Here is a 15,375-nt window from a genome sequence, read left to right on the forward strand (position 1 = left end):
AACCCTATCGATAATAATAGGTTTTCCAGGCATTTGTCATTGTCTAGCATGAACTGCAGGTCTGCCATAGCTGGAGGGAATGAGTGTTTATTCTCCTTTTGAACCCAATAGTTAGACACGGGTTAAATAAATAAGGACTATAATCTATCCGTCCTCTTATTGCAGAGTGTGGAGGGGGCGCATGATGAAGAGAGGGATGATGAGGAGGAGAGCGTTTTCCCCGGAACACATTTCCTGGAGGTTGCTGACATTGCCCAGGTATAGTCCATTTGAAAATCCATTTTTGCGTGTCTGTGTCTGTGCGTGCCCAGTCCTGTGTGTGTGGGAAGTATGTGGCGTCTGAGTCACCAGCTCAAGGGCATCTAGAAATCAGGTCTGTTGCTTCCAACACTTTTAACCCCTTCCTTCTCCCTTGACGTTCACCACCTTGGAAGGTTGATTGAAATATTGCAAAAGGAATAGATTATTTTATTCATTTGATTTTCATACAGTGTGTCACCTTTGCATGCCAATGAGATAGCGATATTCAGAGCACTGCCACAGAGCTTTGAATTTCTCCTCACTTCCACACACACAAAAAAAAAGAATTCAAGTCATCATAAATGGATGTTAATTTAATTACAATCTCTCGTCAATAATAGGCCTACGTTTTTTCACCTTCTATTGTAATAGCTGTTGTACGTTTTCTCTTTGTTTGATGCACTGTCTTTCTCCAGTAGTCCTCCACCGTGGCTTCACTAGGAATTTGTATATTATGTAAACCTACATCCCCTCAATCAGCAAATCCACACAAACCATAAGCTTTCCATATTCACCGCTAACAAGCAGCCAAAGCAGCACTGACGCAAATCGAGCCATTAAGGCAGGTTCCTCGCGGTCACACAAGGGCAAATAGTTTGTTAACATAGAAATGCTCCTGTTGTCATGATTGTGTAAGGAGGCTTAGGAGAACAACAGGCTCCATAGCTGTCAGAAAGGAAAGAACGAGAAAGAAAAGTATTGGAATAAAAAGGGGGTTTGAATTGAAGAACATCTCTATGGTTCCACAGTGCCCTCCTTTGGTCGGGAAGTGAACTACATTCTCAAACAAGGCCGATTTGAAGTGTAACTTTGTGTGGATTTGATATGCAATGGAAATAATGTTAGGAGAGGGAGTTTCACATTTGGTAGAAAATGGTGTCCCAAATGGCAAAAGTAGGGCACTACATAGTGAATATGGTGACATTTGGGATGTATTAGTAGGGTTCAGTTGCTGCCTGCTGCTGAATCACTGGGTTACTCAGTCCTCCCTCTCGTTGTTTCAAATTGTGGTCATTTGGATCAGAGAGGTTGTTCCAAGAAGTAATGCACACATTTCCAAAAAAGTTCAAGCTGTAAAAGTTTTAATGTGATCTGGAACCATTGCCCATAATTAAGCTCTTTTTAAAATTGCGATCTTTCCCTGCAATCACTCTTTAACGTTTCCCAACAACCTAATAAAGAGTTGTGTTTTTAAAACCCCATCAAAACAATGCATCCAGTCAAAAAAGAGATATCATGAAACATGGGCTGACTCTGTTGTGCGTCTATACTCTGTTGTGCTACACAACCGTGTGTAGACGCCAGCTACTAGTGTCCCCACCTCAACGCCTTAGCCCTAACAGTGTTTAGCTATTTATTTATTTATTTAAATGTTTTGACGAAGCAGAAAACTTCAAACAGTCTCCTTTTGGCAGGCAAACCCCACTTTCCCTCTCTCGTTCTCTCTCTCTCTCTCTCTCGCCATCTCGCCACTAGAAATGAGATAAAAGAGCCAGCTTGACGCAGCCTTCCCTGTCTTTACTGCCAAGGAATCTGCAAGTAATGCAAAACCAGTGACCAAAACGTACTAAACGGACACCATAAAGCCAGAGCAAGGGATCTAAAACCCCAAATCACATTTTTGTCCTGACCTTTCAGGCCTCCAATCCTGCTACTAGTGTATCCATCTAGCGTTCCCCACCCATCTTTTTCCTACAATTAAAATGTATTTTTCCATCAGGATTCAGAGGAGGAGGAGCTCCATGATGGTCCTATAGAACTGAACGGTCTGGCCTCTCCTCCTACTGCTATGTACCACGGTCCTGTGTTCCCCTGCTACCCTGCAGAGCCCCTACCACCCCCAGACCCTGTCCTCAGCTCCATCCAACACAGAGAGACCCTGGAGAACAGGCTGGTTGACTGGTGAGGAGGATAGCATTATGTCACGCAGTGAAGCTGAACACTGTTTTTTATGAATGCAGAATACACAAGCCACATTGCAATGTCCCTACTGGTGTACTACTTGGAATACCAAACTCATGCCAACAGGCAATGTGGAGTTCACGATCAGCATAAAGGAAGCTAGTTAGAAGTAACGGGGTTTGTTTGTTCGTTTAGGGTGGAGCAGCAGCTGATGGCCAGAATGATCTCCGAGATGTACCAACCCCCTCTAGCTGACCCCGCCCAGAACCAGAGTCCCTCCCCCTCCGAGCCAGAGGACAGTGTTACCTCTGACATCGGTGAGAACTGGGACTGGTTACATAGTGTACCTTAACCGCATGATAACCCTTAACCTGACTCCCTTAAAGCACTAGTTCCACGTGGCTAACTTGGTCATGCTCACCCTTACTGTAACTTACCACATGCATCATCAGGATGATGCATGTGGCAAGTTACAATTTGCTTTCTGAAAGTCTTATATCTTGAAAACTTTATTGCTGACGTGCAAAACATTTTGGGACTGTATCAACAGTGAACTAATTGAACAACAATACCAAAAGGTAGTTTTTGAGTGCATTATTCCTTTAATCCCAACTCTGATGTTAACCATCACGGGAAACGCCTTATGTGAGAACTGGGTCCTTTCACTGCAAAAGGTCTAGTCCTGGTCAGGTCATCCCCATGCATGTGGAGCTGAGCCCAGCCAGCAATGATGCATTACAGCATAGCTGTGGCCTGGGAGATTCTGGTAGCCATTTTCCTCAGGGAATTTGTGTGGGGCTCTGTGGTACAGGGACTGTGTCAGTGGGGCTCTGTGGTAGCATTGTGAGTGCTGTTAGCCATCCGATGACATGCGAAACACTACTTCAAGATCAACGGCTTTGTCAAGTCACCGACCACAATCCTCATGTTCAGGAATCCCAAAATGTCCCTCGTGGCTTTTAATAAATGAGCTCAAATGGGGTTCATACGCCTGCTGAGATATTGACAGACATGAAACTGAATAGATGAACTATACATCATCCCCTTGAGCAATGTTGCTGGGCTGTTTATAACTCCATTCATTTGACATTTTAGTCATTTAGCAGACGCTATATTCATTTTAAGATAGCTAGGTGGGACAACCACATATCACGGGGGGGTTCTGGTTAGTGCTGGTTAATGTTTATTTCTTGGGGTGGGGTCGAGGTGCGGAGGAGGATTAGCTTCAGGGGAAAGCTGGTTCTAGCTTCGGGGGGAAGCTGGTTCCTCCATTGGGGTGCCAGGACATAGAAGAGATTGGACTGGACTGAGCGGGAGCTGCCCTCCCGTAGGGGTGGGAGGGCCAAGAGACCTGAGGTGGCAGAACTTAGTGCTGGGATTGGGGTGTAGTGTCTGAGCATAGCCTGACGGTAGGGAGGGGCAGTTTATTTTGCTGTTCCATAGGTAAGCACCATGGACTTGTAGTGAATTTGAGCTTCGACTGGAAGCCAGTGGAGTGTGCGCAGGAGCGGGGTGAGATGAGAGAACTTTCCTCATTGAAAGTTATGCCTCATGGTTTCTTTGAGTGCGAGCTGTCTGTTGTGAAAGACATGAAAAAGACATGTCAAAGCCCCAATATGATAATACAGTTCCTCATTAAATCATTGATTGCTCTTTCTCATCTACTCGGCTCTGCTTCTCCTTCTTCTTCGCTGCTACGGATTGCAGTCAGAACACTTAAGAGAGGCAGTGGCAGCAAAGTTAGCGGGCCATTGATTCAGGTCGTCTCCCAAACGGCACCCCGCTCCCTTTGTAGTGCACCCTTTTATAGTGCACTTTATAGGTAATAGGGTGCCATTTGGGACGTTGCCTCACGCTCTCATCTAGTAGAAAGATCAATGATGTATCACATTTGCAGATGAGGCCTCCACTCTGTGATCACTGGAGGGTTGTCAGCACTTTTTCCACTGACTCTGCTACTTCCCTTTAGACAGAACAGTAAGAAGAATGAAGGGAAAACTGCTGGGATTCTTTTGTGCAATATAAACCCAGCTATTGGATGTGAACTATTCTTTTAATTGTGTTGTTGAAATGATCCAGTATGCAAAAATGGGAATACCAGAATAGTAGATGTTCAGTAGTGAGACTCCATTTTGAAACTTTGTGTCCGTCCAATAAGAACACAGATTTTGGTTTTCTGTTGCAAAACGCGCTGCTACAATGTGCCCTACTGAATCTGTGGTTCCAGTGGAGGCTGCGGGTGGAGAGGGCCTACAGCTGTTTGTGGACGCCAGTGTTCCTGTGGACTCAGAGCTGATCAGACAGTATGTGAACGAGGCACTGGCAGAGACCATAGCCCTGATGCTGGGACAGAGAGAGGGACAGGAGAGACCTGTAGCACCAGCCAAGCCTCAGGATCCTCCGCCACAGGAGGTAGTGTGTACAGTCAATCAATCAATCAATAAATCAGTCTTTACTGTATAAACAATTTTTTTTAATTTTTTTTTTAAATAGTATTTCTAATCTAACATTTACACTGAGATATTTGTTCCTTTTTCTACAGTATTTTATTGTATTTGTATTCTTTCCACAATGTGGTGCTGTTGTAGGAGCCCTTGGTGCCAACCCCCGTGCCCACCCCAGAGCCCAGTGTTAGTCCTGGGCCCCCCAGCAGAGGCCTGTCCCCACTGGCTACCCCACAGGCTTCAGAGCAGGGGACCCCCCAGCAGTCACCCAGAGAACCCCACACCTCTACACCTGCAGGTCTCATAGCATAGTTACTGTATCTCCATTACACAAGCACGCTCTGCGGACTCCGTCTGCGGTCATAGTATGAGTAATTGAGTGGTCCATGACTAGGGACTAGAGCTTTTCATGATCATGTGACCTGATGAGGGAAAACTCCGGGCCCTAGTTATAAGCAAGGACCTAGAGTTTTTCTTGTGCTGGTCACGTGGTCAGGAAAAACTTGGGCTTATCCATAATAGATTGATCCCCAGCCTATCCAATGAGATGCTGAACATTTCTGTTCCACTTTGATCTCAGACCCAGAGCCAATAGTGACCCCAGTCACCACTCCAGACCCCTCTCCCCTGGCGGTGTCCCCTCCCTCGGGCCCTGCCGGACCCTGGGGAGACGCATCGCTGCCCCTGGCTGAGGAGCAACCCCACTGCCCTGTAGAGGAGCAGGAGAAGCACAACAAGCCACTGTGAGTCTGCCTGTCTGCTGATTCTACTGTCCGTTTGTCTGACTGAATGTCTGTCTGTCTTTCTGAATGGTGGAACGGCGTGGGGACCTCCCTCAGAAGGCAATAAGGGTACATAGTGGAGAGTGTAGGATGCACTGCTTGGTGTGGTTGTATTGTACCACAGCCCCCCCTGCTGTCAGGAGATTACAATGCAGTTAGAGTTACAAAGAACATGCGAAGATAACACACAGGCCTGGAACATAGATGGTTATTGGTTTTAACCTGACCAAGTACCACCCATCCTACTAATATCTCTTCTCTCTCTCTTTCTCTCTCTCCTTCTTTCCCTCCCTCCCTCCTTTCCTCCCTCTTCTCTCTTTCTACAGAGTGATGTCAGTGGCTGAGGAGGAGCCTGTCAGTGTGCCTCCAGTCCCACCTGTAACCTCCAGCCCCCAGACCCTGTCTCCCCGCTCCCCCACTCCACCACCCCCACCTGGGCCTCAGACCCCCTCCACTTTCCCCTCCTCCTCCTCGTCGTCGTCGGAGAGTACCAGCAGCAGCAATAGTTCCACAGTCACTGGGACAGACGCGGCTGCTAGACACATCTCAGAGGGAGAGCTGCTCCTCAGCTATAGCCAGGCGGCAGCAGCACGAGGTGAGATGGATAGACAACGCAGCTCAACACACACACACACACACACACACATACACACAGTGTTGGGTCTTATTTGGGAGTGTCTTGACGGTTTCCTCAGACGTCGGGTGGTCTGCAAAAGGCCATCCGTTCCTAAGATTGTAAACTCCATAGTCATCATAGTGTGACTATTATCATGTCAAACCCATTGATGCCTTTTCCTCTGTTTCCACCCAGCCTTTGAGGAGGAAGGCTTCTATGTTCCCTATCTAATTAACAGCTTCTCCAGCTCGCTGCAGGAGGTTCAGGACATGGTGAGTGGCACAGTCTCCACTGCTTTTCTTTTACTAGCATAACGCTGTTATTCCAAATGTCCAAATGGCTCCCGTACACAGCAAACATGCTAACCGTTACATTTTCTGTGTCACTCAGGACTACGACCCTCCCAGTGAGGGTCAGGTGAGGAGGCCTGTCATCCCGGCCCACCACGACCCCATCCTGTCTCTATTGGCTAAGATGGACCAGGGGGTCATCACGCAGACACGCCCTGACCCGGAGGTAACTATCAGACTACTGCACTGCTCTGGAACACTCTGTTGTCACTGCTGTCCATGATTCTACTTATATGGAATGCCTGTCTGACATTTTTCATGTTGTGACATTGTAATGCCTCTAGGTGGCAGGTTTTCCCCATTTGTCAATGCATGCCAAAATGGAAGGTGACCTTATTGTGTTTGTGCATAGCATTTATGCAAGGGAAATCCAATGAAATGCAATATAGGCAAAAGCTTTGGCACAGTGTACAAAAATACTGGGTTAATGCTGACTTGGAATAAAAAAATATTGTGATTCGCAAGCAAACAGCCAAGGCATTAAGCCCTTGCAGTGCAGGGTCATGTTCAGAATGGCAGACCATAGCCAAATGTTTTGCACAAGCTCAGTGAGCTATGACTGCTGTGTCCCCCCAATCCCCAGGAGTCCTGGGAGGAGGAGGGAGAGGTCAGCGAAGGCCAGAGACCCAGGCTGCATCCTGCAGGGGAGAGGCTAGTGACTGGACACTCCCTCACTGTCCAGCCCTGGAACAGGACAGTGACCAGGACTGGGACAGAGCCCAACCCCAGACAGGGACACGTCTCCTCCCCAGGACAGCTCACCCTGCAGTCAGCAGGTGACCTGGAACCACACGGCAATGTTTCTCTTTCCATTTGACCTCTGTTCCCCCTGCCTAAAGGAGTTAGGGGTTTATACTTGTTGGATTCAAATGACAAAATATGTTGCCTTTTAAAACTCTGGACCAGAACCCACAAACGACAGGCTTACGACCGGACTTCTCTATCTCATTAAAAATGAATCGCTATGTGTATGAGGAGAGGAGAGGGGTACTAGAGATACAAGACAGCGTAAGAGTTGATATGGTGTGCACGGACACAGGGGAAGGGAACAGGGGAGGAGAAAGAGAGGAGAGGGGGAATAGAGCTGTTGACACCACAGAGCAGAGCCACCGTGCTGAGAGAGTTATCCTGAGTCATAGGGGAAATCAGACAGCCTGGATTCTCCATCAGGGGCTGCTGGGAGCACAGAGAGGCCAGGCCAGCGGAAAACCGCTGCTGCTGCCTCGTGGGGGGACTGTGTGTGTCTTTACGTCGTCTGCCTTCCAGATATAGTATGTAATCATGTAATTCATTGAATTTATACAGCACTACTAGAACCCAGAACTAGAAATTACAAATAAAGACAAAAGGAAGTGGGATAAGGGTTCTTATAAAGATGATGATGATGATTCACATGATATAGGAGGAGGGGCGGCAGGTAACCTAGTGGTTAGAGCGTTGGGCCGGTAACCGAAAGGTTATCGAATCCCTGAGCTGACAAGGTAAAAATCTGTTATTCTGCCCCTGAACAAGGCAGTTAACCCACTGTTCCTAGGCAGTCATTGAAAATAAGAATTTGTTCTTAACTGACTTGCCTAGTTAAATAAAGGTTAAAAAATAAATATATACATATATAGTGGTGATCATAACCAAGTATGGCAGGGGAACTAGAGATGTCCTCGGTTTCCCATTCCTGGTATGTTAACCATAATGTCCACTCTTAACTAGGCCTCTTCTCGTAAAAACTTAGCACTAATCAGTGTTTGACACCCTGCATACTGGTGTTTCAGTTTATACAAATATCCAGTTTAGAGCCGGATGAAAAAGCGTGAAATGAATACTGTAATATTTACTTAGTGGTCGAAAAGCAACATGCGATTCTGTTACGGTTGTCGGTCACATGTTGTGAATGCTCCTCTGTGTTCACATGGCTCTTTAGACACTGTGTCTAAGTTCTGCGTCCACTCAGACAGAAGAACCTCATAGCAGATTCCTATCCTCTTCCTGTGTTGGCCAAAACCAATATTTACCCAACTCAAAATCAACTCGACCCGCGGTAAAAAAGAGCTCCAATGTTGCTTGGAGACCAGACCAGAGAGAAGGGGGGGGGGGTACCCTGCAATCCAAGCAGAAAAGACAGGGACTGTATTAATGACAGAGGAAGAACTCAAAGCCATTTTGTTTTCCACTCAAGCTGGAGCTGTTTGGCACTACTTATGAACAGTGCCCATAGGACTCTATAGGGTGCAATTTGGGATGCACCCTACTTTTTAATAATTTAACAGACACTCTTATCAAGAGCAACTTACAGGAGCATTAGGGTTAAGTGCCTTGCTCAAGGGCACATAGACAGATTTTTCATCTCGTCGGCCCGGGGATTCAAACCAGCGACCTTTCCGTTTTTGGCTTAACGCTCTTAACCCCTAGGGCAGCTCTTGACACCAACAGACTGGCGACTCAATTACAATATCACTGAGCTGACACAGAGCCTGTAAAACAGTTTGACAACCCCTCTGTTGTGGCTTATCCTGAAAAGCATGTCAAACCCCATGTTTTGGCTAGAGAAACCATTGTTTGTGTGGCTTTGTGTCATCTGGAAACACTTTCAGACAGCAACGCCTTGTGTTTGGACTTGTGAGAGCGTTTGAAGTGACAGGGCTCCCTCTCCTTTCGAGGCTACGTTGCATGCACAGCAGTCATTGATGTTATAATTCTACATGATACTGTATATCTCTATTAGTGGGGAAATGTTAGCTAGGCTTGGATACGGAAGAATGAAAGTGTGTTTCTACAGATGTTACAGATGCAACAAGCTTCCAGGACACCCAGTGGCCAGTTGACATCAGAGTCCTGGATGTGGAGCCAGAGATGCCAAATCAGCCTGACACCTCAATGTCACCTCCACCAATGGAGGACTCCGTCTCCCACTGTTCACCACAGGCAAGCATTACACATTTATACTGTACACAGCATCTGCTCTGACGCACGCACACATACACACGTGCGCGCGCGCACACACACACACACACACACACACACACACACACACACACACACACACACACACACACACACACACACACACACACACACAGAGAGACCTGGCTTTCACGCTGTGTTATTCTTGGCAGCTAGGTAGGTGAGGATAAGGTTCCACCATGTTGTGTTTCTGTTAAAGATATAGTTGATTTGAGGACACTTGCACAAGAGAAGAGTCTCTTTCAACAGCTGTAAGAAGGATTACCCAATGTGCTTCTTTCACCCAAGATGCATTGCAACCTAATCTCTTAGAACAGATCATCTTTTTCCATATCAACTCGGCTCATAGGACAAGACAGAGAGTACAGCCATGTGCTGTGGCTGCGTCCCATATGAAGGATCAGGAGGATTTACTATTCCCTATGTATGCAATGGGGTGCCATTGGGGACGAGCCTTTATCTTCTATAAAACTGGTGCAGATGTCCTCCTGTGTGAATCATTGGCTGGCTGCAGCAGCCTCCATACAGTATTGTCTGGTGTTGAGTGTTGACAGTGACAAACAACAACCAGTTGAATTTTTTTGCCCCGTGTCCTGCCTCCACATGCGCCAAATGCAACAGGTGTAGACTTTACAGTGAAATGCTTGCTTACTAAATATATAATAAACATACAAAAGGAGGATAGATATCAAAGTGGACTCTATTGTTGAGTGTTGACACGTGAAACACGCTCATCAGTCGGGATACCAGATCTGGATGCAGCCCATGTGTGGGTTTTGGGATTACTCTTCTTAAATGGAGACATAATAACAATGTGTTGGCTTCCTCCTCTGCTTTCTGTTGTCGTCTGATCTCCTTCGAATACAATGTCTACCCTACCGACAGTTGAAGTTGGAAGTTTACATACACCTTAGCCAAATACATTTAAACTCAGTTTTTCACAATTCCTGACATTTAATCTAAGTAGAGATTCCCTGTTTTAGGTCAGTTAGGATCACCACTTTATTTTAAGAATGTGAAATGTCAGAATAATAGTTGAGAGAATTATTTATTTCAGCTTTTATTTCTTTCATCACATTCCCAGTGGGTCAGAAGTTTACATACACTCAATTAGTATTTGGTAGCATTGCCTTTAAATTGTTTGACTTGGGTCAAATGTTTCAGGTAGCCTTCCACAAGCTTCCCACAATAAGTTGGGTGAATTTTGGCCCATTTCTTCTGGCAGAGCTGGTGTAACTGAGTCAGGTTTGTAGGCCTCCTTGCTCGCACACGCTTTTTCAGTTCTGCCCACAAATTTTCTATAGGATTGAGGTCAGGGCTTTGTGATGGCCACTCCAATATCTTGACTTTGATGTCCTTAAGCCATTTTGCCACAACTTTGGAAGTATGCTTGGTGTCATTGTCCATTTGGAAGACTCATTTGCGACCAAGCTTTAACTTCCTGACTGATGTCTTGAGTTCTTGCTTAAATATATCCACGTAATTTCCCTTCCCCATGATGCCATCTATTTTGTGAAGTGCACCAGTCCCTCCTGCAGCAAAACACCCCCACAACATGATGCTGCCACCCCCGTGCTTCATGGTTGGGATGGTGTTCTTCGGCTTGCAAGCCTCCCCCTTTTTCCTCCAAACATAACGATGGTCATTATGACCAAACAGTTCTATTTTTGTTTCATCAGACCAGAGGACATTTCTCCAAAAGTACAATCTTTGTCTCCATGTGCAGTTGCAAACCGTAGTCTGGCTTTTTTTTGCGGTTTTGGAGCAGTGGCTTCTTCCTTACTGAGCGGCCTTTCAGGTTATGTCAATATAGGCCTCGTTTAAATGTGGATATAGATACTGTTGTACCTGTTTCCTCCAGCTTCTTCACAAGGTCCTTTGCTGTTGTTCTGGCCTGGAATTGCACTTTTCGCACCAAAGTACATTCATCTCTAGGAGACAGAACGTGTCTCCTTCCTGAGCGGTATGAGGGCTGCGTGGTCCCATGGTGTTTATACTTGCGTACTATTGTTTGTACAGATGAACGTGGTACCTTCAGGCGTTTGGAAATTGCTCCCATGGATGAACCAGACTTGTGGAGGTCTACAAAAAAAAATCTGAGGTCTTTGCTGATTTTTTTTGATTTTCCCATGATGTCAAGAAAAGAGGCACTGAGTTTGAAGGTAGGCCTTGAACTACATCCACAGGTACACCTCCAATTGACTCAAATTATGTCAATTAGCCTATCAGAAGCTTCTAAAGCCATGACATAATTTTCTGGAATTTTCCAAGCTGTTTAATGGCACAGTCAACTTAGTGTATGTCAATCAATTCAATCAATTTTATTTTATATAGCCCTTCGTACATCAGATAATATCTCGAAGTGCTGTACAGAAACCCAGCCTAAAACCCCAAACAGCTAGAATGCAGGTGTAGAAGCACGGTGGCTAGGAAAAACTCCCTAGAAAGGCCAAAACCTAGGAAGAAACCTAGAGAGGAACCAGGCTATGAGGGGTGGCCAGTCCTCTTCTGGCTGTGCCGGGTGGAGATTATAACAGAACTATGCCAAGATGTTCATAAGTGACAAGCATGGTCAAATAATAATCATGAATAATTTTCAGTTGGCTTTTCATAGCTGATCATTAAGAGTTGAAAAACAACAGGTCTGGGACAGGTGGCGGTTCCATAACCGCAGGCAGAACAGCTGAAACTGGAATAGCAGCAAGGCCAGGCGGACTGGGGACAGCAAGGAGTCACCACGGGCGGCAGTCCCGACGCATGGTCCTAGGGCCCAGGTCCTCCGAGAGAAAGAAAGAGAGAAGGAGAAAATTAGAGAGAGCCAAGATTTTCAAAATGTTCATAAATGACAAGCATGGTCAAATAATAATCAGGAATAAATGTGTAAACTTCTGACCCACTGGAATTGTGATACAGTGAATAGTAAGTGAAATAATCTGTCTGTAAACAATCGTTGGAAAAATTACTTGTGTCATGCACAAAGTAGATGTCCTAACTGACATGCCAAAACTATAGTTTGTTAATTAACAAGAAATTTGTGGAGTGGTTGAAAAACGAATTTTAATGACTCCAACCTAAGTGTATGTAAACTTCCGACTTCATCTGTAGATGTACGTATTGTAGGTGTCACAAAGTGCTTACACAGAAACCCAGCCTAAAACCCCAGAGCAAGCAATGCATGGTGGCTAGGAAAAACTCCCGTGAAAGGCTGGAACCTAGGAAGAAACCTAGAGAGGAACCAGGCTCTGAACCAGTCTCGTATTTATTGTGTTACCTCTCCTCTATGTTTAGGCAACTGAGTTGTCTTGTCCTCCAGCTCCCAGACCTGCTCCCATCCTGGTCAGGCAGTTTCAAAAGACTAATGGAGAGACGTCAGAGAAACCAGGTATGGTTGCTCAAGTCCAGTTTTATTGATAGAACTGTGTTCATTCATTCAATTGGTCTCACCAATGCTACAATGTAAAAACATTCTAATTGATTATTGTAAAGGGGATGATGTGGCACGTTATTGGGAGAGACCACAAATCCATCTGAAAGCTTTGTAAAAAATGGGTACATCTTATGGAAAAAATGGGTACATCTTATGGAGAAAATGGGTACATCTTATGGAAAAAATGGGTACATCTTAGACACAAACAATGTGTTTGAGAAGCCAACATACAACGACGTGGGTCGACCATCGGGTGTCCCTTTGTTCTCCTCTGACCACCAGATGGCACAAGTGTATCTGTGTGGTCTGCACTTCAACTTCCTCCCCTCTCCTTTTCTCCTCCCCTCCCCTCTCCTTTTCTTTTCCTTTGTCTCCGTCAGGTCACTGCAGTTGTTCTCCCAGAGAGGGTGAAATCATTTTTGCCTGACATCACTGTTGTGTCCTGTCCTCCCTAGCTACATCTAGACCACAGGGGGCTAGGAACTGCTCAAGTCCGTGCTTTAAAAGTCAATATTGTACATGGGGCTGGACACACCTCAGTGAGGAGAGAGGAGATGGCATTAGAGTCACTCAGCATGGAGGAAGGGAGGATAGACATGGAGTGACTGAAAAAATAGCCTGCATCTCAAATGGCACCCTATGCCCTATACTCCTTTGGCCTCCTTTGCTTCCAGTTCTCTGCTGCCAATGTTTGTTTATTCCATGTGTAACTCTGTGTTGTATGTGTCGAATTGCTTTGCTTTATCTTGGCCAGGTCGCAGTTGTAAATGAGAACTTGTTCTCAACTAGCCTACCTGGTTAAGTAAAGGTGACATAAATAAATAAATCGGCGATCATCAACTAGATTCTGCCGCGGGACGTTTTTTTTCTCGGGCGGATGGTCGAGGGGCCGGAACGTAATTTGTAGACTGCAATTTGACCCCAAGAATCCCAAACAGATATAAAATATTTGACCAAAACATAATAATTTCAAACCGTATACAATCACGTCTCTCTATTATGCGTGGGAATACTTGGGAACAGATTTCCAAAATTCTCATCACTTGGAGTTGATTTCCTGGTGTTTTTACAGTCTTTTGTCCAAATAAAACCACTCGTGGGCAAAATTTGTCCCAGAGGCAGCCAGGTGGGGAACCACGCCCTATAAAGTGCCTTCATAAAAGTATTCAGACCCCTTGACTTTTTCCACATTTGGTTAGGTTACAGCCTTATTCTAAAATTGATTCAATTGTTGTTTTCCTCAGCAATCTGCAGACAATACCCCATAATGAAAAAGCAAAAACTGGTTTGTCGAAATGTTGACAATTTTATAAAATAAACAACTTGAATATCACATTTACATAAGTATTCAGACCCTTTACTCAGTACTTTGTTGAAGCACCTTTGGCAGTGATTACAGCCTCAAGTCTTTTATTGTTATTGAACTTGGCAAGCCAGTTAAGAACAAATTCTTATTTACAATGACGGCCTACACCAGCCAAACCCAGACGACACTGGGCCAATGGTGCACCGCCCTATGGGACTCCCAATCTCAAGGCCTGGATTCGAACCAGGGTGTCTGTAGTGACGCCTGTAGCACTCAGGTGCAGTGCCTTAGACCGCTGCGCCACTCGGGGTATGACGCTACAAACTTGGCACACCTGTATTTGGGGAGTTTCTCCCATTCTTCTCTGTAGATCCTCTCAAGCTCTGTCCGGTTGGATGGGGAGCATTGCTGCACAGCTATTTTCAGGTCTCTCCAGAGATGTTCGATCGGGTTCAAGTCTGGGCTCTGGCGGAGCCACTCAATGATATTCAGAGACTTGTCCCGAAGCCATTACTGCGTTGTCTTGGCTGTGTGCTTAGGGTCATTGTCCTGTTGGAAGGTGATCCTTCGCCCCAGTCTGAGGTCCTGAGCGCTCTGGAGCAGGTTTTCATCAAGGATCTCTCTGTACTTTGCTCCGTTCATCTTTGCCTCGATTCTCACTAGTCTTGGTGGTTACAAACTTCTTCCATTGAAGAAGGATGGAGGCCACTGGGTTTTTGGGGACCTTCAATGCTGCAGAAATGTTTTGGTACCCTTCCCCAGATCTGTGCTTCGACACAATCCTGTCTTGGAACTCTACAGACAATTATATACCTTATAATTATATACCTGACCTTATATATACAGGTGTGTGCCTTTCCAAATCATGTCCAATCAATTTAATTTACCACAGGTGGACACCAATCAAGTTGTAGAAACATCTCAAGGATGATCAATGGAAACAGGATGCACCTGAGCTCAATTTCGAGTCTCATAACAAAGTGTCTGAATACTTATGTAAATAAGGTAATTCTGTTTTTTGTTTTTTTATACATTTGCAAACAGTTCTAAAAACCTGGTTTACGCTTTGTTATTATGGGGTATTGTGTGTAGATTGCTGAGAAATTGTTTTATTTAATACATTTTAGAATAAGTCTGTAACGTAACAAAATGTGGATCAAGTCAAGGGGTCTGAATACTTTCCTAATGCACTGTATAGTGGAATAACTCTCTCTGGTCAAAGGTAGTGCACGACATATAATGTACCATTTGGGACACACCATTGGCGTAAAGAGGAGCAGGGGTACTGTA

The 15,375-nt window shown here is 45.4% G+C and overlaps 1 protein-coding gene across 2 annotated transcripts in view; it reads left to right on the top strand.

The window, feature by feature from the left end:
- kiaa0586 (KIAA0586 ortholog) overlaps window positions 1–15,375 on the top strand; it is a 110,481-nt gene that overhangs the window by 67,299 nt on the left and 27,807 nt on the right. For both annotated transcript variants that reach the window (XM_055863913.1, XM_055863914.1), the window contains 12 exons: window positions 166–258; window positions 2,021–2,202; window positions 2,398–2,519; window positions 4,430–4,614; window positions 4,791–4,944; window positions 5,227–5,389; window positions 5,755–6,023; window positions 6,240–6,316; window positions 6,435–6,560; window positions 6,978–7,170; window positions 9,168–9,313; window positions 12,641–12,734. In XM_055863913.1, the coding sequence (XP_055719888.1) occupies window positions 166–258; window positions 2,021–2,202; window positions 2,398–2,519; window positions 4,430–4,614; window positions 4,791–4,944; window positions 5,227–5,389; window positions 5,755–6,023; window positions 6,240–6,316; window positions 6,435–6,560; window positions 6,978–7,170; window positions 9,168–9,313; window positions 12,641–12,734 (1,804 nt within the window). The remainder of the gene's footprint in view (window positions 1–165; window positions 259–2,020; window positions 2,203–2,397; window positions 2,520–4,429; window positions 4,615–4,790; window positions 4,945–5,226; window positions 5,390–5,754; window positions 6,024–6,239; window positions 6,317–6,434; window positions 6,561–6,977; window positions 7,171–9,167; window positions 9,314–12,640; window positions 12,735–15,375) is intronic.

Source organism: Salvelinus fontinalis, chromosome 15 (assembly GCF_029448725.1).
Source record: "Salvelinus fontinalis isolate EN_2023a chromosome 15, ASM2944872v1, whole genome shotgun sequence".
In the NCBI taxonomy this organism is placed as follows: Eukaryota; Metazoa; Chordata; class Actinopteri; order Salmoniformes; family Salmonidae; genus Salvelinus; species Salvelinus fontinalis.